The sequence below is a fragment of the Rosa chinensis genome, chromosome 4, assembly GCF_002994745.2.
Source record: "Rosa chinensis cultivar Old Blush chromosome 4, RchiOBHm-V2, whole genome shotgun sequence".
In the NCBI taxonomy this organism is placed as follows: Eukaryota; Viridiplantae; Streptophyta; class Magnoliopsida; order Rosales; family Rosaceae; genus Rosa; species Rosa chinensis.
In genome coordinates this window covers 46,620,252-46,644,062 of record NC_037091.1, presented here as the reverse complement: position 1 = coordinate 46,644,062, position 23,811 = coordinate 46,620,252, and the positions used below count along the sequence as shown (strand labels likewise).

General features: G+C 37.5%; 2 protein-coding genes across 6 annotated transcripts; one reads left to right on the top strand and one right to left on the bottom strand.

Moving 5' to 3' along the window:
- Positions 1–4,842: 4,842 nt before the first annotated feature.
- On the top strand, positions 4,843–6,109 carry LOC112199422. The gene is made up of 2 exons (XM_024340444.1): positions 4,843–5,984; positions 6,046–6,109. The coding sequence occupies exons 1-2, from the start codon at positions 4,843–4,845 to the stop codon at positions 6,107–6,109; spliced, it is 1,206 nt and encodes a 401-aa protein (XP_024196212.1).
- Positions 6,110–12,348: 6,239 nt separating this feature from the next.
- LOC112201017 lies at positions 12,349–18,791 on the bottom strand. 5 transcript variants are annotated; one of them, XM_040519266.1, is made up of 12 exons: positions 18,487–18,791; positions 18,039–18,255; positions 17,785–17,871; positions 17,434–17,480; positions 17,056–17,113; positions 16,102–16,215; positions 15,702–15,821; positions 14,539–14,650; positions 14,048–14,136; positions 13,091–13,212; positions 12,784–12,997; positions 12,349–12,644 (listed from the first exon to the last, which is right to left on the bottom strand). In XM_040519266.1, exons 2-12 carry the CDS (start codon positions 18,118–18,120, stop codon positions 12,592–12,594), a joined length of 1,098 nt encoding a protein of 365 aa, XP_040375200.1. In that variant the 5' UTR covers positions 18,121–18,255; positions 18,487–18,791; the 3' UTR covers positions 12,349–12,591. The 5 variants fall into 5 exon arrangements, with proteins under 5 accessions (XP_040375200.1, XP_024197796.1, XP_024197795.1 ...); XM_024342028.2 differs by having other exon boundaries at positions 15,717–15,821; positions 18,039–18,186; XM_024342027.2 differs by having other exon boundaries at positions 18,039–18,186; positions 18,487–18,790.
- Between the last annotated feature and the right edge of the window lie 5,020 nt (positions 18,792–23,811).

The following is a 23,811-nucleotide window of genomic DNA, read 5'->3' as shown; positions in this document are numbered from 1 at the left end:
CCACCCCCTTGAGGTGTTACACAACCTAACAGATACTAATAACAAAACCCTTATCATAATCTAAAAACCAGGTATAAACCTGGGGAAAGAGGCAACGTGAATGTTGTTGTATTGAACTCTTCTCTCTTTTCTCCATGTATGAAATCTAGTATCACAGATAGGAATTATAGCAAAATGAAAAATGTAAACAAAAAACATGCACGGAACAAAGATAAGTCATATTTACAATAAGCCGGAGTTACATATCTTCTGACAGAATGCAATCAATGCATATCTAAACTATGGATTGATAATAATGCAGAAGCCTAGAATGGATCCTGAATGATATATGGGAATAAGTTTACCACAATATTCCAAAGTACGAGAACTTGGAATAATTAGTTTTTGTCTCTATTTAGTATCTACACAAATGGAAGAATCCTCATATGGTACCTGGACTATTGTCTAATGCACATTTTGGTACCTAAACTTTCAAAACTACTCTGATGGTACTTGAACTATTGCTCCGTTTCTCCATATGGTACTTCCATCCAATCTGCCGTTAACTTTGCCTACGTGGCTCATTCTTATAAGATGACATTCATCTCCCAAAAAAAAAAAATTTAATAGGCAAAGTTAACAGCAGATTGGATAGAAGTACCATATAGAGAAACGGAGCAATAGTTCAGGTACTATGAGGGTAGTTTTGAAAGTTTAGGTACCAAAATGTGCATTGGACCATAATTCAGGTATCATTTAAAATTTTCCCCTTACACAAATCCAAACAGCTTTTGATTTCCACCCTCTCCCAACCAGCCAAAATTCAAACAACTTTTGTTAGTTATCACGTTATGGATTATGTCATTGGTTTTGCAGGACAATCTCTGGGGACCATGCAACAACGAAGGGGCAGATTTTTTGTTGTATGAGAGTCATGTAGGAATTTTTAGGTCAGGAAAGGCCTTACCATATTCATGAGTTTAGATGTTAGGATTCTGCATTCTAGGATTTTGACGGGTAGCTTAATTGGCATGCAAAAGTTATCTATGTAAATCCCCTGTAATTTTATTACCTTGGCTAAACTGAGGTTATTTGATGCCAGATATTATGTTATTTATTCAATATCAAGAATAAGATTTTTTAGACATATTTCCACAATCCTAAGTTTACCAAGGAATATTCTACTTAGGAAGAGAGCTTGTATTTTCGTTAAGGGATAAAACCTAAAGCAGAAACGTCTTCTCTCTTTGAGAAAACCCTAAGGAGGCGGCTTCAAGACCTGTGAGCATTCTCGTCCGGCGGCGGCTCTAGCCTAGGCTGGCCTCTTGGCTTCGCCGAAGCCACATGGCTTTGCTACCAGGCGGGATTTGATTGATTGCCTATGTAGCTCTTGGGATGGAGTGGTTTGAATGAAGGTTTTTGCAGGGTTTGTTCTTGGGATTCCGGTGGTTGTCTTGCTGCTCCGGTAGCCGTGTTGCCGGGGACCAGAGGACTTGTTTTGACAGCGTCGGCTTGTGGTTTCGATTGAGGCAAAGGCCGTGTGTTGTTGGGTCGAGCAATCCGGTGTGGAGCATCATAGAGGTGTGCGGGATGGATTGTGGCGGCGTGCGATGTTGGTCGTGACGGCGTCAAGGCGGTGGTGCATCAGGGCTTCTGGTACGGCAGTGGTTGTCGGGTCAAGTCAAGGCTGCCTTGATGGGCCTTGGTTGGGTCACCCCTCTCTGGGCTGTGTTTTTGGGCTTCTATGGTGGGCTGGGGTTTTGCCCTAGGCTCATCCCTATGTTTTTAGTTTGTGTTCTAAAAAACGGCCGCCCAGGCCGCCTAGGCGCTGGGCGGCGAGAGGCCGAGGCGAGTAATAGGTAATCGGCAGCATTAGGAGGAGAGAGATTAGGCGGCTTGGGAGCCCGCCTGAGCGGTTTGGGCGGTTCGGGGGTCTCGGCGGTTTTCCTGTTTTCAGCAAACCTAAACCTAAATGAGACCGCAGCTTTCGATCCCAATTCCCAAATCATTCGATCCCAAAATCAGGCCGCAGCTCTGCTTCACTCCTCCACTGCAGCTCTTCTCCACGCTTCCACCGCAGCTCCCCGAGCCACCGCAGCTCACCCAAGCCATCGCAGCTCCCCCCGAGCCACCGTAGCTTCTATCGGTCACCGAAGCTCCATTGCGCCTCTGCTCCACCACCTCAAACTTCCTCTGCTCCGTAAGTTCTTATCTTTAATCTCAGAAATTGTGTTTTGCTCCGGAATTTGATTGATGAAAGAAAAAAGTGAAAGTTTGATTGTTTTGGAAGAGAAGTGAAAGAAAAGTTTGAAAATTTGATTGGTTTATATGGTAGAACCGTAGAAGAATGTGTGGAGTAGCTGATTTGAGCTGGGCTAAGCTCAATTTTACAGTTTCAGAAGATTGATGTAACTGGGTAACTAGGTTTGAATGTTTTGTATTCATTGTTCTGTATTCTAAAAACTAGAAAAGTGATAATCTGGGATTCTGGGTAACTGGATTTGAATGTTCGTTACTCTGCTAGTCTCATATGGGAATTGTAATATATTTTGATATGTGAATTGTAAGAGCTGAAGTTTTAATCTTCCTTTTCAAGCACACACCGTCTTTTTTTTTTTTTGGCTAATTGAAGCACCGTATTCATATGGGAACCCGGAACCATTTAAGTCGTTGTTGTGAATATGAAGGGATTTCATATCAGGCTATTATTTTGTGCTGTAGCTAATTGTTAGTGAAGAGATTTCATATATTGCTATATGCTCAACTAGGGGACTCCACTGACTGTGACTTTGCGAATTTCAATTTGGGGGCTCACTATGATAATATTGCTTCTAAATCTGTTTGTTTATTATTTGTTTTATTGTTTTTGTTTTATTTATTTCATTGTTTGTTTATTAATAGGGTAAAATATGATGGCATCTTCCCAAGGATCTAATGCTACTAATGAAGTGGATAGCCATTTAGGCTTGCAATTGTTTTATCACTTTAGTCTTTAACTCTTTATGTATGCTTATTTAGGAATTAGGAGTTAGGACTCTCTTAAAATTTGAATATTCTAAATTTCTAGGTGCAATTTTATTACTCTTTGAGTCTTTGAATATTTTTAATTACATAAATAAAAGCTATAAAAATAAAATTAAAAAATACAAAACCGCCTAGGCGCCGCCTGGGCGCTCCTCCCCAGCCCACCGCCCGACTAGCGCCTAGCGATTTTTCGAACCTTGCTAATTACAATAAATTCCTTATTTTTAGGAAGCAAAGCATCGGTGTGCACTTTATGCATCTCTAGCGCCTTTAGAATAATACCAAAGGAGGGTATTCGCTACCTCTACGTATTTGATTGTATAATGAGTATGACTATATGTATGTACCACTTGTGGGTACTACCACTAGCTTCTTATCTGTCTATGCCCTTAAATGACAGCAGAAAGGTATGTAACGGCCTATACATTTTTTCCTAATTCAAAAAAAAAAAAAATTCTACTTAGTGAACTAAGTCAAAGTTAACTTCAAATGGGCATGCTTCCTGAGTACTTCTGAGTTCTGATACAATAGATGTTACTAGTAAATTGACCTGCGTGTTGTTGCAGGTTTGTTTTTTTTGTTTTTCAAGCTTCATATGTAATAGATAAATACTCGCAACATCACGCGGGTCAATAATAGATCAACAACAATAATAGAGTTGTTATATCCCATTTATTGTTGATCTAAAAAATATAGGCGCTACTTAGAATATGATTTGTTTTGTTGTTAATAATCTATGAAGCATGGATATGGCAAAATGGCTTCGTATCCCGTATCAATCCGGGATACGGGTATGATACACGCGGATACGCGGATCCAGATTTGGGTACGGCCTGGATATGTGCGTATCCTAATCAGATACGTATATATGTAAATCAACTGGATACGCGGGGGTAATCTTGACTTTTTACCATTAAAAAAAAAACAAAAACAAAAAACATAAAACACTACAGATCACGATCGAGACCTACCTTCACTCTCAGCGCCGCTTTGGTCGTTCACTCGCTCCTCTTCTCCTCTCCTTCGCAAGTTGCAGCTAAGATCAATCAGGCTTCTCATTGATCCGCTTCTTCGATCAATCAGGTTTTCTCCTCTTCTTCGATCAATCAGGTTTTCTCCTCTTCTTCGATCTGCTTGGAGCTTCAGTTAGACTGCTTCCGGTACGTTCTCTGTTCTCTTCTTCTTACTTCTTATTTCTTAGTTGCTTCTTAGTTCTTACCCATATGAACTTGATTGCTTCTTACCCATATGAACTTGATTGCTTCTTCCCCATGTGATGCTTTCAATCGTTGTACTGATAGTAAGGGTCTGATGGTTTCTGATGCTTTCAATTGTTGTACAGATCAGTAAGGGTCTCATGGAGTTATGGGTTAATCTTTCTGTTTTTTTTTTTTTTTTTTTTTTCCGACTAGAAGGGTCTGATGGTGTTATGGGCTTGATGATAAAAGGATAAGGATATGGGTTTTATACTTTTATGGTTTGATTATTTTATAGCTTGATTGTTCAATTTAATTGTAGATAATGTTGTCGATATGCCTAATGCCTTAAAGAAGTGTTTTGTGGATTGTGAAATATGTATGAGAAACATTCATTAGTTGTTGAGTTGTTACCACTTGCCACTCATTCCGTAACATCACTAACATGTTAGGAAGAGGATAAGTACAACATGATAGTTGCAATGGTCAGTAAAACCTCACCCAAAAAACATGTTACTTGCTGCCTCTAAATGCCATAACATTTAAGTAAACAAGATTGCAACATTTACGATTCATTGCATTATGGCATTATGTGATTATGCTAATTTGTGAATTGTGATAAATTGTGTATTTTTCAGGAACCATGAGTGATGGAGGAACACCTCCTATTAGTTCTAGTGCCGGGTATGTTAATGCCGGTACTAGTAGTGGAGCTGCTGATGCTGAAAATGAGATCATAGATGATAAAGCACCGTTGTGGAAATTTGTGAAGAAGATTCAAAAAGGGCAAGGTAGAGGAGGTTGGAAGTGGCAGTGCAATTTCTGCAAATTGTACTCTTATACTAGAGTTCGTAGTCATTTATTGAAAGAAGGAACAGCGGGGGTGGCAATTTGCACTAAGGTTACTCCTCATGCCTTTACTGCAATGACCAAGTTGGCAAGAGAATCCAAGGAGAGATTAATAAATGCAGCTCCTCGACATGTTCCTCTACCATCATCACAACAGCAAGGAGGGAGTTCCTCTACTAGTAGCTATGGGATGAGTTATCATGCTGGTTCTGTTGAAAAGGCCTTCCAAAACTCAGCTAGGGAGCAATGTGATGGTGAGGTTGCAAGGATGTACTACACCGGTGGCTTATCTTTCAACCAAGCTAGAAATCCACACTATCGAAACTCCTACATTCGTGCTTCTACCCTTCCAGGCTATATTCTACCAGGCTACAATGCTTTAAGGACCACACTTCTTGCAAAAGAAAGGAAAAATATTGAGCATCATTTGAAGCCAATCAAGAAAACATGGAAAGATAAAGGTGTGAGTCTTTGTAGTGATGGTTGGTCTGATGCACAAAGAAGACCATTGATTAATGTGATAGCCACTTGTGAGAGTGGTCCGATGATGTTGAAGGCTATAAACTGTCAAGGGGAATTCAAGGATCATGCGATGATTGCATACTTGATTATAGATTCCATTAAAGAAGTGGGTTGGGAAAATGTAGTGCAAGTGATCACCGACAATGCTCTTGTTTGTTCCAAGGCCAGTGATAGCAAGTATCCTACTATTTTTTGGACAACATGTGTAGTGCATACTTTGAATCTTGCTGTCAAGAATATTTGCACACCTTCATTACTTTCAAGCAATGCGGATGTGTTTGATGCATGTTGTTGGATACAGCCAGTTTCTGAGGATGTTATGTTCATCAAGAACTTCATTATGAATCATGGAATGAGATTAGTCATGTTTAATGACCATTGCAATTTGAAGTTGCTTTCGGTTGCTCCCACAAGGTTTGCATCAACGTTAATCATGCTAAAGAGGTTTAGGCAAATTAAAAATGGTTTGCAACAGATGGTCATCAGTCCAAAGTGGGATGATTACAAAAAAGATGATGTTAGGAAGGCAGCTTCTGTGAAGGAGAAATTATTAGATGAGTTGCTATGGGATGACATTGATTACATCATTTCTTTTACTGAGCCTATCTATGAGATGATTAGGAAAGCAGACACTGATCGGCCTTCTCTTCATTTAGTGTATGAATGGTGGGATAGTATGATTGAGCAAGTGAAGAAGGCTATCTTAGGAAAGAAAGGAAGCAGCCTCATCAAGAGTCTCCATTTTGGGATGCGGTGTATAAGGTTCTAATGGCTCGTTGGTCCAAGAGCAACACTTCTCTCAATTGCTTGGCACATTCATTGAATCCGAAGTAAGTATAACATGTGTTTCTCTTTTTGCTTGTTTGTTTAATCTTTCATAAATTATAATGTGAATTAAACTTATTCTTATTTTATATCTAGGTATTATAGTTCGGAATGGCTTAGTGAAGATACTAATCGGGTTGCTCCCCACAAAGATTTAGAGATTACAAGGGAGAGGAAAAATTGTATCCTTAGATACTTTGCCAATGAAGATGATCGAAGGAAAGTTAACATAGAATTTGCTAATTTTTCTATGTGTATGCAAGAGTTTGGAAGTGGAGATGCTATGAAGGATAGGTTTATTATGCAGACTATAACATGGTGGGCTGTCCATGGAGCTTCGGCTCCATCTCTCCAAGCCATAGCCTTCAAGGTTCTAGCCTTCAAGGTTCTAGCCTTCTAGGTCAACCTTGTTCTTCTTCATGTTGTGAAAGAAATTGGAGTACTTACAATTTCATTCACTCTGTGAGGAGGAACAAGATAACACCACAAAGAGCGGAAGATTTGGTGTTTGTGCATACCAATCTTCGCCTTTTAGCTAGGAGAAGCCCAAGTTACAATGAAAGTGCAACTCAAATGTGGGATGTTGGAGGTGATGAGTTTGATTCTCTGGAAGAGTCTAATGTTGGAAGGCTTGAGATTGCTAACCTTTCACTTGATGAACCACAATTAGAGGGGGTTTTGTTTAATGTTGATGATGAAGATGAAGACCTTGAGGATGTTGTCCAAGTTGAATGAAGTTGATAGTTTAATTAAGTTGTGTTAACCTTTTGTTTGAACCTTTAGATTGATAATGTTTGATTGTAATAAACTAGTACTTTGTTTATGTTTCATAATTTTTTTTTTCTAATTATATATATATATATATATATTTAATTGACGTATCCTTCGCGTGCCCGGATCCAATTACATTTAAGATTTGCCGTATCCACGGATCCGACCGTACCGTATCCGGATACTCGTACTCGTATCGGTGCTTCTTAGTTAATAATTGATCAACAATAAATGGGATACAACAACAACAACAAACTTTTTCCATGATTTATAGAAATTTACAAATACAAAACAGAATTGTTCTCCCTTATAAAATTAAAAAAAAAAGTTATGGCAGAATTGTAATTTGAGTCAAAAGACGGAGTAAAACAGTCACTTCATTTTGTAAACAGTGATGAACAGTGTTAGGAGCTTTAGTATATTTAGAATTCCTAGATCATTTGATAGTGGTAGCAGCTCGGCTGCTATCCTACAAGAGCATGAGAAGTCAAAGGAGGCGTAGAGTCAGAACATAAATGTAAAAAGCTTTCGCACAAATCACTGGCAATGTCAAAAAGTTCAACTAATGGACACACAAATGTTAAAAAAAAATCTTTGATATTAACCTATTTAAGAGACCCAACGAAATGGACATCCCGAGCTAGCTAGTCAAAGTGAAAAGTAAGTTTAAAAAAAACAAACTTACAATACAGAATCTAAAAATTGTCTTTCATTACTTCCTCTTTAAAATTAAGCAGCCAAGAATTAAGCGTTTTATACAATCTTTTTTACAGAAAAGCAACCGAGACAGTAACAATAAAATTATAATAATAATAACAATAGAACTGTAAACTGCAGCATAGGTATTACAAATTGCAATGCAAAAACACGATCGATCAAAATACACAAGAATGTAGAGATGTAATATTTCAAATGAATCCCAAATATTTAAAACAAATAAGCTGGAGAAGAAGAGTTGTGAGATTTGAACACTACTATAATCTAAAATAGCCAGATTACAAACTTGGTAAGATTTACTTACAGCACAAAGCAACCAAGCAGTTGGGCATTAAGCAGGTGACATCACCAGACTCTTGTTCAGGGTCGTCCAGTAACTCAAAGATGTGGCTGGAATCCTCACTGTAGTCCACCAGTGATTTGACGGAGAAGGATGTTGAACCATCATCTGTAAGACTAAAATGGACATTATCATTTAGTTCAATGAGGCATACTTGTCATTTACTTGCAGAGTAGGCGATGGGAAATCTAGTGACTTAAAAATTACTTACTCATTATGTATCAAAATGCTTAAGGCAGGGAATCTGAAATAACTTGGTTATCAAACTAAATGTAAATGACATACACCTAAGAATATATATGTGATTCTGTACTGAATAGCTTCCTTTATGGGAGGAGGCTAAACCCCAGACAGAATCATATATAAACCTGGTCCCTGCAATCTCATCAACACCAGACATTCATATACTCGCCCCATAGAGAGATTAGATAGTGAGAAGTGCAGAAGACAAGTGTTGGAGATCAATGGCCTCTTGGGTTTGCTGACTCTTCAAGAACACTTTACTCATTCATGTTGCTGCAAATATGTTCATGTACTTTGTGCTTATACAATTGTATCTCTGTACCTTGTGTGTTGATTCTTTGTAATAACAGTATTACAGATTACATCATCACCATCAAAAAGTAACTCAAATGTTCAAACAAAAAGACGCATCATCCCAATCCATGCTTCTCAGTTTCATGTGATAAGAAACAGCCCTTGGCGAAGCGGACTCGTCGACTCCTAGATGACCAAAACTATACATGAGTGGTGCATCATAACGCATGTCCCAGCCCCTAGTTGAAATGGTAAGTAGAAAGCTCGGATTTGCTCAATTGAAGAATCATCTGGTTGCCAACATGGTTGCAGCGGATTTCGTGGGTAAACATTATCCTATGACCACCACCATCCACCACCAAAGCCTCCCACGTCGGAAAGGGAGAGGATCACCTAAGCACATAGAAGGGATTGCCTTCCAATTGCGAAACTCAGCGTCAAAACAATATACTTGAGTTTTTGGGACTGAGACCAAGAACTTGGTGCCCCCCACAACTGCACAAGAAAGTAATTGGGATCCTACTCGCCCCATAAATCCTCTTTTTTAAAAGGAGGAGGCTGAATAGGGAGCCAACGTTTGTCTTTCTTCTTGAGTACCTTAGTGGTATAGTTAGGAAACTCTTCATCCTAGCTGAGAGCATAGAGATCCCCGGCCAGCTCAACCAGTAGGAGTCAGAGTCGTTGTTGTTGTCATCTGATAAGGACGACAACTCCCTATCCTCAGAGTGTGACGAGTCCTGTACGCCGGTGAAGATAATTTGGGAACGTAGACGATGCAATCCATATGTAAGGGAAGATGAGGCCCCCTTCAATTTGACCACTTCGTGCAGACTTTGTTGTAACTTAATACTGCGTTTTAGTAGTAAACCGTTCAAAGTGATGGGAGTGGATGCGATAACCTGGACGGATAGGGACCTCTAGTTCCTCCACTGTACATATCATCGATCATCACCCTTCACCTTCTCTGATGGTTTTTCACCGTGACTTCTAATCTTCTATATGATGCGACTGCCGAAGGCGCAGTTATTGTTATACAGCCCTAGATAATGTACATAATGGTGAGCCCTAGACCGCTCTACGAGGATCTATGTACTGAGGCTAGAGGTCAAGGTTTTATGTCCCCCTCTATGCACTCTTCTAATCTTAATATAATAACTAATAAGTCAGGGGTGGGGATGAGCCTCCCATCTACAAATTACAAACAGAAGCACCTTAGGGCATTTGAAACCTAGCAGATCTAGAAGTAAAGCATTAGAAGAAGGGATAAGCAGGGAACGCTCCCAAATTTGAATTCCTACATCATAATTAATGCAGATCATGATGGAACTGCAGGCTGAAATTGAGACCTACATTCAAAAGTAGGGGTTATTTTCTGACACTGAATGAGTTGAATCATCCGGAAGTAATTCTTGAAACCTATAATCTGTGTAAAGGTTTCTTGGAGAGCAGAAAAGACTTCAAGCCAATGAAATGTGGTGCAGAGAAAGGTTTCTGCTGGGAGCTACCATTTGGAGAAATTTGCTTCCACAATGTGTACATGGACTATATTAAGCAAAGAATTTGTCTTGAATTTATAGATCTTAATTATTTTGGTTTTCAGCTGTTCGTGCTCCTGGTGAGTATGATACTCTCTTTGAAGAGTTAAACCACAAATATCCCTACGTACCCTACGCTGGAAGCCCAGCTTACCATTGATACTTTGAATATGTCAGTGGCGACTGAAGTAGGGAAGCCACACATTCCACAAGGATATGATTGAAGAGATAGTCTCTCGACCCCCTGCCAAGTCTCTGTGTCTATTCAGGTGCGTATCAAAGTCCATGGCTCCATCTCACTACCAAAGCACACTTCATTGAAACTCACCTCAACCACTAACCTTTGCTATATTCAACCTCTGCACAGGAGAGTCCTTGAGAGTACCCCGTTTCCCTGTCTCAAGCCTTCCCCATGATTCAAATATATATTTTCTCAAAGCACACTTTCGGCTATAACTATCAAGGAATACAAGCTCCTCACAATTAATTGACGCGTTGTGTTTGCCTTTTCATTTGAAAGCCAATGCATGGAAAAGGGTTCAAGACTTGCCTTGTATCTATTTAATAGAGATCCGGGACGCCTCTGAACTCAGCAATCCACGGGTTATGTAAGGACCCTGGTGGTCACCATGTCATTGCTGCTCTTGATTTAGCAGAGAAGTTCTCGGAATTTCCCCACCTGAACCTATCATAGATTTCCAGGAATATAAAACTGGCGTTTAAAGAGGGTGTCTCTGTTTCGAGGGCAAAGGTTATTGGCAGTGCTCGTTTTGGGTTATGGAAGATTATGGTGTGAAGGAATCTTGGAGTAGGATTTTAATAACTACTGATCCGCAAGGAAGTAATAGTGGCCTGGCCACTATGGTACTGGAACGATACCAAGGTATTACTCTAAAAAAATCAATTGGAAACACTTGTAGGCAACCTGAAGAATGGAAGTTGTAAAGATTCTTGGCAAGTGGTGGCCTTCCCATGGTTTTCGATTCTGATTTGTATGTGGAGAGCGTAGTCTCTCACTCCACATTTTTTGAAGAAGAAATGCCCGTGTAATCATGTTAAATCAAGTTTATCTGTATAGGGTTTTCTACTACTAGTGCTTGACTTTTGAACTTTTTGTAACGAACTTGGCAATTGAATCTGTTCCCTTGTGTGAGATGTAGACCTTCACTTCTAAAAGCATAAAATTGGTTATGTAAGTTAATGCCATATAGGCAAGCTTTTTGAAAATTGAAATCCTATTTTACCAGTGTGTGAGTAAGCCTCTAATGTGCTATCAAGCAAAATGACATTATATGAACAGAATCCTTACCACGCGGAAAACTTTTCGTTAATAAAAGGCAGAGCTCAGTTTACCAGTGGATTTACTATCCCCTTCTGTTCAGCAACACCAGACATAGTAGATATTTCAGTGAAAAATAGAGCAACCTGCTCAATTAAAGTAGAAGACCAAGATATTTAGACATTCCTAGCACACTAACAAGAAGCTGTCCAAGTCTAATAATGTCACACATTAGTCGTGTGCCACTCTCATTGCATGAATGCTAATGTGACTCCCACTTCAGCAACACGTCCCCATATAACATCATAAACAACTTTGGATGCTGTGATGCAGTTTCGAGGATATAGTTGCATACTTGAGGAGTTGCTAATGACCCATGACATCAAAGCAACATACAAGATTGACACCATTTGTTTATCTAATCAAGAAATCAATCTAAACCTCACATACTAATCAATTATTTATTGGAATTGTTGCTGATGCAATCACTACCCACTTTATATTATTTCTAGTTTTCTTCTACTACTACTACCAATAGTAATAATAAATAATAAGAAAAGTGAAAACAATATTGCTAACGTGACTATTATCATTATTGCTATTACTTGGGTCTTGAGATGTTGCACAACCTAACAGATACTCATAACAAAACCCTTATCGTAACTGGAAAACTAGTTAACATGGGGTAAAGGCAATGTGCATGTTGCTGCTCTTAAGCATTAAACTTTTCTCTCTTTTCTCCATGTAATAGATCCAGTATCACATATAGGAAATATAGCAAAATGAAAAATGTAAACAAAAAATGCAAGGAACAAATAAAAGTCGTATTTACAAAAAATCAGATCTACATATCTTCTGACAGCAATTCATATCTAAACATAGGTATGGATTGACAATAATGCAGAGGCCTAGGATTTCAACGATTTTCTCAGTCAATATCAAAAAAGAATCCTACCTTCTAAACTCACGTATTTGGCTAAGTAACACCTTCCCAAAGCTAAAAATTTCCTACAACTCCTATACAACAGGAACTCTGCCATTTCGCTGTTGCATGGTTCCCAACGATTGTCCTGCAAAATCAATGACATGATCCATAACATGATTTGACTATCAAGTTACAAAATCATCAGGAAAAATACTAATCTACACTGACAAATGAAATACTGAAAAATGAAACATTACAAATTTAACAAAGAAATAGTGAAATACCTGAGCTACCCGCAAAAGAATAAGGTTTTGAAAGAAGTTTGGTTCTTGTCAAACCAACACCTGCAGCCTGAGGCCTCGGAACATTATCAATGGGAAACTGGTTTGATAGGTCACCAGCAGGAAGGGAGCCTATTGATTTCTCCAAGCAATCTTCTGAATTTTGTGCGAGAATTTGATCAGGTGTTCGTATAGAAGGCAAAGACTGTTCGTCCCTCTGTTATCATAAAAGTAATGACAGCAACAAAAATTAGCTGTTCCTCAATAAAAGTTTACAGTTCAATCAACGCCTTTATATGTTCAAGCTCACCATGACAGTGCAAAGCTCCTTATTTGATGCCACTGCCTCAGAGTACAGATGACAAAGTGCTGTACGGAGCCGATTACTTCTTTGAGAGTAATATACTTTAGTAGCAAGGGGAACAGGACAGTCTGATTAATACAAACTCATTTGTCAGCTACCGTTGAACAGAGAACAGACAGTAGGTAGATAATAGGAAAAGAAGGATCATGAGAATAATCTTTTCCAAGCAGTTCACTTAAATTCAAAACATTTATTAGATAGTTCATACAAGATCTCTTTTTTTTAATATTGGTATGCTGAAGTAGAAACATGGAGAAAGTTGCACATTGATGAATACAAGTTTAATTGGCACTCTTGCCCATACTTCTTATATGTAAAAGCAGAACCATTAGGTGTTTCACTTCCAGAAATGGTTCCTTTTGGAGTATCCCTATCTGCACACATGTAATATATGTATCTACACCTGAAAACACCTTCAATTTTACAGCTCCAGAATCTATCGAGTTCTATACTAAAGGCAACAATCATCAACATTTAAGAACATCTTTGCAAATTATATTAGTGATAGCAAGTCAAAATAGAAAGTAAAAAGAAAAAGAAAAATCCACCTATTGTTCCTTCTAATTTTTTTCTTCCCACTATTCAGCTGGGTGGGAGGGTGGAAATCAAAGCTGTTCGAATTTGTGTAAATAGAGCCCTAAACCAACTATTCCAAGTTCTCATACTTTGAAAACTGTGGTAAACTCATTCCCAATTAATGAGGGTAGCTTTGCATGCAAAGTTATCTTTGTAAATCCCCTATAATTTCACCTTAGCTGGACTGGCAACAACTAAGAATATTGATACCCGATATTTGTTACTTATTTCATTAATAAGAATCAATATTTTTCAGACATATTTCCATAAGCCTAATTCTACTAAGAAATATTCTACTTAGGAAACTAAGTCAGAATTTAGCCTCACATGGACATGCTTCCTGAGTACTTTTGAGTTCTGATACAATAGATGTTGTTCCCAGATCATCTGATAGTGGTGGCTGCTCACTTGCTATCCTATAAGAAGGTGAAAAAAGGATTTCAAGTCTACCAGTCATAAAAGCATGGGAAGCCAAAGGAGGCATAGATTCACACATAAATGAAAACTATCACATTATCCAGCACCCATTATCTGAAAATTCTTTCTACCTCACTAAAGGATAAATGCATGAATCCACTAGAAGTACATTTTTCTAAATTACCCATAAACACAGAGTTCAAGTACTCTCTCCCTTGAAAGAGAAAGTGAAAATTGACAGTACAGTATTTGGCTGTGCATAATATCAGAGCAGTTAAGAGAACCAAAGAACCAACTAAATGACAGAGCCAGGGCAGTAGTATGCAATATATTGCTCAACATAAGGTACTCATATAATCAAAATTCACATTAATGAACTGCCATAAGATTAAAAATCTTACATTTTAAATCGTTTTGTTGGAGGATGCAGCAGACTTGTTGAGTAACTGGTATTTTCAGGGGTAACTCCTGATCCATCCATCATATAGGTTGTTTCTACAGATGCCGAGTTCCCTATATCAAATGGTAGATGAATGAAGAAAGTTCAATACAGATTGAGCAGTATACAAAATCTATTCGCTTACTGCAGGTCTTTTCCAAAAAAAAAATTCTTTGGAAAAAAAAATAGAGAGAGTATAAACCTTTACCCAGAACTAAAAAAGAAAAGAAAAAAACATTGTTACCCGAGGATGTAAGAGACTGAAAATTCGGTAAAGAGAGAAGAAACCAACTTAAAAGTGCTACCATCACTTTGCTAATGATATCAAGAAGGCCTAAACTGCAAGGAAAATCTTTAGATTCACACAATCTTCTATATGTCACTGTTTCGCATAGAAGAGATAGTTTCGTTTTGAAAACAACTCAGATTGAACTTTGACATTGAACGCTACTCACATTATACAGCTCATATCACTGATCAAATATGTCCCTAATCTTGTGTAATGAAGCACAACATGTAGGCACCCGCTACATGTTTCCTTTAAGAAATAATATAATCCTTTTCATCAATTGCTTGTTAAACAGGACTAAGTATGAGCTAGAACCAAGAAAACTGACAATCCAGAAGACTTGCAAGAACGACAGGCCATCCAGATGACACAAACAGGAACAACGAACCAAAAAGAAGTTGCACTATGATAAGATAATTGAAAAACTAAAGCATCATCTATTACATTTTTTGGTTTCATTTTTAAATAAAAGGGAAAGATGAATAAAGGAGGGAGAAAAAGAGAAATGAGAAAGATGAAAAGAATAGGGGAGAAAAAATGAAACATACAACTAAAAACTAATTAAAATTAAGGAGTTTTAAATTTAAATTATAAACCATCTATACATTTTGTTTCCTATATCACTGATCTCTGCCATTTCTCTATCCAATTTCTTCTTTTTTTTTCCTGTAATCGAAACCAATAACAAAACCAGCCCCTAGTTGCAACTTGCAGACAAATTGGAGTAGCTTATTAAAACAAAACAGCTATTTAACACAAACAGAAATTTACATCAGGTAAGGAAACATATAAAATTGATGTATAGCAGTAAGATTGTAAGAGTGAGAAAGAGTTACCCTTTGCGCCCATACCACAAGAAGAATTCATTCCTATTTTCCCATCCAACTGAGGCTGAGACACAGCAATATCATCTGCAGATTCAGACCTTTGTAGCTCTCTAACTGACGTTGCCTGGTCTAAGAAATGTTAAGAACTATCAAATTGTCATATCAAGTAAACAAACCTATTGTCTGGCATATAACTCATAACAAACTACCTTTAAGATGATACTGACAAAACACTCACAAAATTGTTCAAAAATAATGAGTATCTTAAACTCTCTCAAACCACTTGGAGAACCTAACCAACTTGGCTCAAATAGAAAAAGCATTGTGAAAATGAAGGTGTGAGATCAGTAGAAATGCATTAAGTGCCAGGAAAACACTAAATTTACTGTTGAAGTTACTATAAGGATACGAGCATATGCAGTTAATAACTTTTTCTTCTCCTTCCTTGGAGGCTTCCTTTGCCCAATACTTCCATCAAGCTCCAAATTAGTTTCCTGCGTAGAATTTAATGACCTGCAAAGTACTGAAATTAAATTGATCTCAGCATACAACCAGACCAAAGTGCATATAAAAATCTGTAGGAAGCAACCTATCAGAAGAAAGAAAGAAAAAACTATATGCTGACAAACAAACATGGTTAAGGACATTGCTGTGATTAAAATATCCTGATTAGCATTGCTTGCAACTAATCATATACAAGACATATGATCAATGAATGCCAGAAGAGAACCCATAATATAGACCATTAATTCACATCAATTAGGTTGCTAGTGGAACAAATTGGATGTTTTCCTAAAAGAAGCAGTTGTGAAATCTCAGGTAAAACCTAAAATGATACAGGCAGCTATCATAGTTGGAAAATCTCTTGGAACCATACCAGGGGGCATGGGATCAAACCCAGCTACTCACTAGGTTAGTAGGTTATGAGGGGATTTATAGGACCGGGGGGGTGTGGGGAGGGGGAGGTACTTCTTGTTTTATAGCCCATATGTTCAATGAGCGACTAAGAGATGAATGACTGAAAAAATCAATAAATCATAAACACAAGATTGATCTCTGATAATATTTTACGAACTCGAGTATCAACAGCAAAATAAAGCCAAATTTTTCTAACTTATTGTGTGTTCCCGATGAGTGAGGCATTTGAAATTTTTTATTTTCAATTTTCCTTGGGGTGCACTCTTGCATGACCGTCTATGGCTGCTTAAAAGTATCATATGCAAGAACAATGGGCCAACACAGGTACACACGCCAACACAGGTACACACGCAGGAAATGGGGAAATAAAAGGAAGCGTATATAGATACAAATAAAAAGAGTTAAGTACCGCAATAAAAAATGGACGATGGAGAAACCTACAAACCTGAATGGGCTGCATATTGGCTAGCCTTCACTGGTTTTTTACAAGCATTGCAACAAACCTTCACAGTGACAATTGAAAAAAAAAAGAAAAAAAAAAGTAAGTTACAGTGTACAAGCAGATCAGAGAACATGGAGACTCTAAGTCTCAATTAGATAAACAAAGCAGTGGGGTCCTGCAGGCACCAGTTATCTTCTTGCTCAAACATAGATAAACCATTCAACATTGAAGAAGACAAATTATCATATCTAACATGCAGACGTCCTTATAAATCACCACAAATCACATGCAAAGTTTCTTGAAGATTCAACTATGCAAATTCAATGCATAAAAGACCACAGACAGAGAAAGAAGCAACAACTTAAGAGATTTTGTGCTTACCAAGAGCAAAGTATCAGCCATCGGCTCCAAATCAAACACATGCATATCTGCAGACCCAAATGGAAGTCATCAAGAGTGTATGAAACTACGAGCTCTGAAAAGCTTCAGTGAAACTAAAAAATGTTACAAAGGAGTCATGAACACCAAGATGCAAAATTTTCATTTTTCTAGACATTCCTACTTCAGTCAAGGCAGCACATGCATATACACTACCATATCATTAATCGGTAGTAGTTGCACAATACTCGTGCTACCGCCCACAACATCCACTACACATCCATTGAATTTAGTACCATACATGTGAATACAGAATAGTAGGTTTTTATGCATAATGAAGGAATTTAAAATTACCTTCTTCGTCAAGCAAATTTGCATCATTTGCCTCAATTAACTGTCTACAAATCAAATGAGCCGCAAATTTCTGATGTGGAGCTTCTTCTGTCCAGAGGAGTAAATAACAAATAAAAACAATCAAAAGAAAGCCAGTCAGATAAACCAATGGTCTAACAACGTATAGACAGACCTCAAGTGAGGAAACAAAAAAAAACCGACACAATGCACAACACTACATGCCTCCCAAGATGCCTCGGAAATTGTCACTGTACCTGCAAGGCTATGTGACACACTCCCACCTGCAAGAACCCTTGCCATGACCGCCATCCTCCCACTTCCAACCGAGCAAACCATCGAGACTTGTTGCACCACTCAACGGTACTAACTTCCAGTGCCGCCGAACTAGTCCATGCACAAATCCTACAAGCATTACCATATTATAGTAAACAACAGCTCTGCCTCGAGAGTTTACAGCAAGCATATCTACATCTATGTAACAGTAAAAGAATGTCTAACATTTAGCTGCAATTCAAACACATAATCCGAACCCGATTTCAATCAAGAAAAAGAAAAACCTTTTGAACTCACGAAATTCATAACCATGTGGAAAACGCAATAATGTGTAATAATCCAAAACCCTAACCAAAAATGCAGAAGCTAAGCTATACAGTACACGCCTGATCAACCGCTCCAAATAATTCAAATTCAAATGAAGCTCACCTAAGTCCGCTCCCGAATTACCAAACCCGCAACGAAGCCGGAGCATCCAAATCAAGCGAGAATCGCAGAGCTCGGAGCAATGTCCGTGGAGTACCGAAGCGGCTGTCTGAATGTGCTTCGGCAACGGCGAATTGGGCCGAATTGGGAAACCCTAGAATGGAGATGGAGAGGGAATTTTTTTTAATTTTTTGGTTTGGTTGGAAAATAGGAATGGGGGATTTTGGTGTATCTGAATTTGTGTGGGTTTCTCCTCCGGGAGGAGAAGAGAAGAGAAGGAAGGAGAGGTGGCAAAGATACAAGTGGTTTCGCCGCGCGTATCCATTTTTATTAATATACCAGCGCGTGCTTTACACCGCAATGCATTCAAAACATTTTCTAATCGGATAAATTGTTCCTTTTAGTGTCACCCATGGATTGGAAACTTGCTCAAAAAAGCAACAGAGTTAAAAAGAGTAGATGTCACTAGTAGTCATCAATATTCGTGTCATTTGACATTTTGATTCGCAATATTTTAAAACTATATCACATTGGTACCTCAAGATTAATTCCTGATATATTTTTAGTAGTCTCTATTAATAATACAGGTGGATTAATTGAGATACCCATATAAACAAGCAACCCTAGAGTTGAGACGAGAGAGCGGCGGAGGCAATCTATCGGTCTAGCAGCAGTGCGGCGTCTCATCGCTAATCCGTGGGGCGCCGACACGTTTCTAAGGCGTGTTAGGGATCGACGTTTAGCGTTTGGCAAATAGAGGCTGAGTGGGTCAGCGTTGTGGTCTTTGTGCAGATTGAGCATCAACGAGTTTATACAGATCGAGCGTTAGTGAATTTATGCAAACTGAGCGCGTCAACGTTTTTGGGTAGGTCGAAAACATTAGTCTTTTTCCGCCTGGTCTTTACAGGCTTAGCTTGAACGTGGTGGTCGTTGAGTCGAAGAGGCACCAAGGTCGTCTAGTTTTGGCAGTTATCTAATCGACAAGAGATGGTGTGGTGGAAAGGTAGGCCACTGGGGGACCCGATGCTGGCGGCAGTGGCGATGGCCTGGCAAAGAGTTTAGGCTTCTACTTACTTAGCTCGAGCTTGGGCTTGGGCTTGGGCATGGGCCTTTGGGCCTGGGCTTAAGTCGAGTCAAAAGATTTCAAAGAATAGCACGAAGACCAACCTGTTGCCAAGATTGTTAGCTGCTATATTTTAATTTTTGCTATTAGACAATTGGATGCAAGTCTCTTTTAGGTATGGGTAATCTCTATAAGCTTTTTTAAGATGTTTCTATTTCTTATTTTTACCACATTTGTGTGCCAGTAAATTAAACTAGATAAATGATTTTTCTTTAGGAAGCGAGGTTGTTCTTGCTTAGTTAGGCTTACTTTATGCGAGCATCCTTTTAGATTTTAATGAGTTTAATATTGGCTTAGAGTATTTTTAGCAATGCTAGCTATTTTTTAGTCAAATTTTAGCCAAAGTAGCTAAAAAGTCATTTTGGCTAACCACTTTAGAAATACGTTTGCATCAGTACTCTCTATTTTAGCTAGTTTTGGATTTATATTATTTTTTAAATGAATATTAAATAGTTTAAATGTATTTATAAATTACATAAGAGAAGGGAAGGAAAGGTAGCGTGGCAAAGCTACAAGGGGGGAAAGGCCTCTCTCAATTGGCTTCGCGCGTATCAATCCTTGTTAATACACCAGCACGTGCTTTACACCGCAATGCATTCAAAACTAGGGGTGTAAATGAGCCGAGCTGAGCCGGAGTGAATACCCAGGGTGATCATGTTCGGCTCATTTGTTTTTTATCGAGCTCAAGCTGGGTTAAAACTTGATTTTTTTTTTCTATGCTCAAGCTCGGCTTGGCTCGGCTCGATTTATTAGACAAGATCGAGCTTAAATAGACTCGGCTGGGTTCATTTGACTTTAAATTTGAAAATTAAAAAAGGAAGAAAGAAAATTTAAAATAATAATCCAAAACTAACCATCACACAAATCCCTTTTTGTAAAAGTAAAATGAGAATTGAAATTGGTCTACTCAGTTCATTTCATAGTCCCTTTATAGAGGGAGAGAATTACAATGGAAATATCAATTACAATGATGACATTAAATACTTATTGATCCGTAATCCTTACTGATTGATGGTAATCGCTAATTTCTTGATTTCCTCTCCGTCAATCACTTTGACGAAGGCACATAATGTGTTTTTCCTTTAACACTTTTAACTTTATTGTAATATATTTTACTTAAAATCTTAGATTCTCTTCTAATTGAAAAGGAATGTAATAAAAAGAATTAAAGATTTGAGATCAGAAAAATTATATTTTTATTTATACTATAAATTTTCATGAGTCGAGTTTTAACAAACGTCGAGCTTTAACAAACTCGAGCTACTCATGAGCTAGACGAGTTGAATATATCCTGTTCAAGCTCGGCTCGTTTTTTTGTCGACCTAATATTGAGCTCATACTTGGCTCATTTATTTTACGAACACGAGCCGAACCAGCTAAAATCGATCCGAACACGAGCTGTATCAAGCCTATTACAGCCTTATTCAAAACATTTCTGACCGGGTATATTTTTCTTTTACAGTCACCCATGGACTGAAAACTTACTCAAAAAAGCAACAAAGTTAAAAAAAAGTAGATGCCACAAACAGTTTTTGAAGTTTGGGCCATTCGACACTTTAATTCTTAATATTTTAAAGCTATTACATTTGTTCCTCAAGAGTAATTCTCGACATACTTTTAGTAGTCTCCGTTAATAACACAGGTGGACCTCCATCTTTTTTCAATTATTATTAGATTTTGCCAACTCATATGAAAAGACAAATAAAGACAAAGAAATATTAAAAAAAAAACTCTTTTTACCTCCCGCATTAATATAAGTTACCTCATAAGAATATATGAAAATTGGGTACAAATGTGAAATATGTTGAAAAATGAAGATTACACCGTTTTGAAAATAGTACTTTTAGGAAAACAGATTTTGTCTTTGACTACAGTGGAAGGAGACTGCCTCGGGTGCGAAAGAAACAACAGAGTTAATTAGGAAAAGATCAGAATTTTACGAAGGGGAGAAAAATCGCTCGAGTAATGAGAGCTAAAGAAAGCTTTTCTGAAAGTGGAGGTAATTGGAGACAAAAATCTTTATCTTTGATTGACTTGCTGGTAGTGGTGGGTGAAAAAGTCTACAACATTGTGAACAAATATTACCATCATTATTAGCTTGACACTTTTAATAAGAGTTGTTTTTTTTTTTTTTTGAAATGGAGCTGGTGTGGCTACCCTCAAGCCTTGACACTTTTAATAGGAGTTGCTTCGTTATGGGAATGAAGAAGCAACTCAGTCATTCTCAAATCATCAACGGACTCTAAACTATTGAAAAATGTTACTTTTACAGTAATTTTAAAGAATATATACAATAAAGCTTTCACAAAATATTGACTGAACTTGAATAAAGCAGAGATATCCTTACGGCAAAAACTTAGTCTAACATGAGTTTTAATTTAAGATCGATACTATTAATATTTTGAGATGCTTTTTTATACACTAAAAAGTCTAAAATCAAGTGTTCAACTTAACCCTGCAAGATGTAGTCGTCAGTAGTAAAGAATAAGCAAGGATCGCTCGATGCAAGAGATTGAGGGTAACAAATTTCACATAGAAAGAAAACAAAACAAAACTAAACACACAAAACAAATAACTTAATCTAATTCTAAACTAAATAAAAATGTCAAAGAAGTAGAAAAGGAAAAGAAAGATGGCGAGACAGAAAAGGGAATAGAAGAGTACGTTGCAATCCTAGAATGAAACTAATTTGGGGTTTTGAAGATTCAAACGTAAAAATGAAGAAAATAGATTTTAATAATGTTTTGAAATTAGATGGAGAAAGGTTAGAGACTCAGAAATTAAGACAAATTTATTATCCTAGTTTCAATTACTAAGTCGTGAAAAATGTTTCAATCAAGAACAAACCATGACCACATTCATAAGTTCTTATTACTTTCCTAAATTACTTAAGCAAGAAGAACGCACCATTACTAAGTCTTTAGAACAAACAATCAAGTTACAGAACGCTATCTTATCAACAATTTATTCTAAGCATTAATCACATATGAAAGTTTGATCGAAACAAGAATCCAACTAGTGTGGAACTCCTGCCTAGCATGCAACTCTCATTATTTGATTTCGTCTATTGTCCTATAGAGTTTGCTACCTATGAAATAAGCATTATTAACCATTTAGGAGATTAAAATACATATTTCTAGCGTCACTCACATGCTCATAATATTCTATGTGTACATCATAAAACATAAACATGCAAGAGTTATCCATCAAACGAAATCAAATAATCAATTTTCAGAACAATGTTTAAGGAAACGAAATTGCAGAGAGAGTGAAGAGAGAAATTGTTGTGTCTTTCATTGATAATAGGAGCCTATATGTATTAAGGTTCTAAAAAACGCTAGGCACTATTGAAAATGCCGTAAGCAAGTTGACAAAGGTAGAGTCCTGGAGGGATCATATAGTAAGGCTATATGTTGGAACGTAATTCATATACATATTTATGCCCTAAAACATGGAAATTATTTGTTCTAAAGTCCAATTTAATGTTGACTAATTCAATTTCATTATTTCCCTAATTTTGTACTTTTACTTAACCTTTGTGTTTATTTATATATATTTATTATGTTTTCCTTATCATGCTAGGAAATGATGGAGAAGGATGGAAATAAAAAGTCAACCTTAGCACATTTTCTTACTCCGGGTAGGAGAAAGCAAGCTAGACAAGGAAGGAGAATCGGCAGCCTAATCAAACAAACTCCAAATGAGTTAAACATTTTCAGATCCATTCTAGACATACTAAGGATCATTTCTTATGAAAGAGTTCAAGAGTTACTTCGGAGTGGAAGGCCTTCAAAAGATTGGTCCAAGTTTCTGACTAAAAGATGAAAACGGCAAAACCGTACATGTACTAATTCCGGCAGCATTTCCGGCAAAACTACGGTGAAATAAATTCTGAAATTTTATCACCATGATCTACACTTATCGGGGAACATTTGGTATGAAGAAGTTGAAGACTTATTCCAAAGTCTCAATGAAGATTCAATTGAATGAAGCTTCGGAAGCAGAAAATGATTCCTAGTTGATCAAATAAGGGTAACTTGACCGAAAATCCATTTTGGACGGATTTTTGTGCATTTTTGGAAGGGTTATGTTGCTGCAATTCTCAAAGAGAGTTCTAGAAGAATCCTACAAGATTATAATAAGATTAATCCATCATATTATCATTTGGATAATAAGCATGGTGCATAGGGTTCTCTCCATCTTTG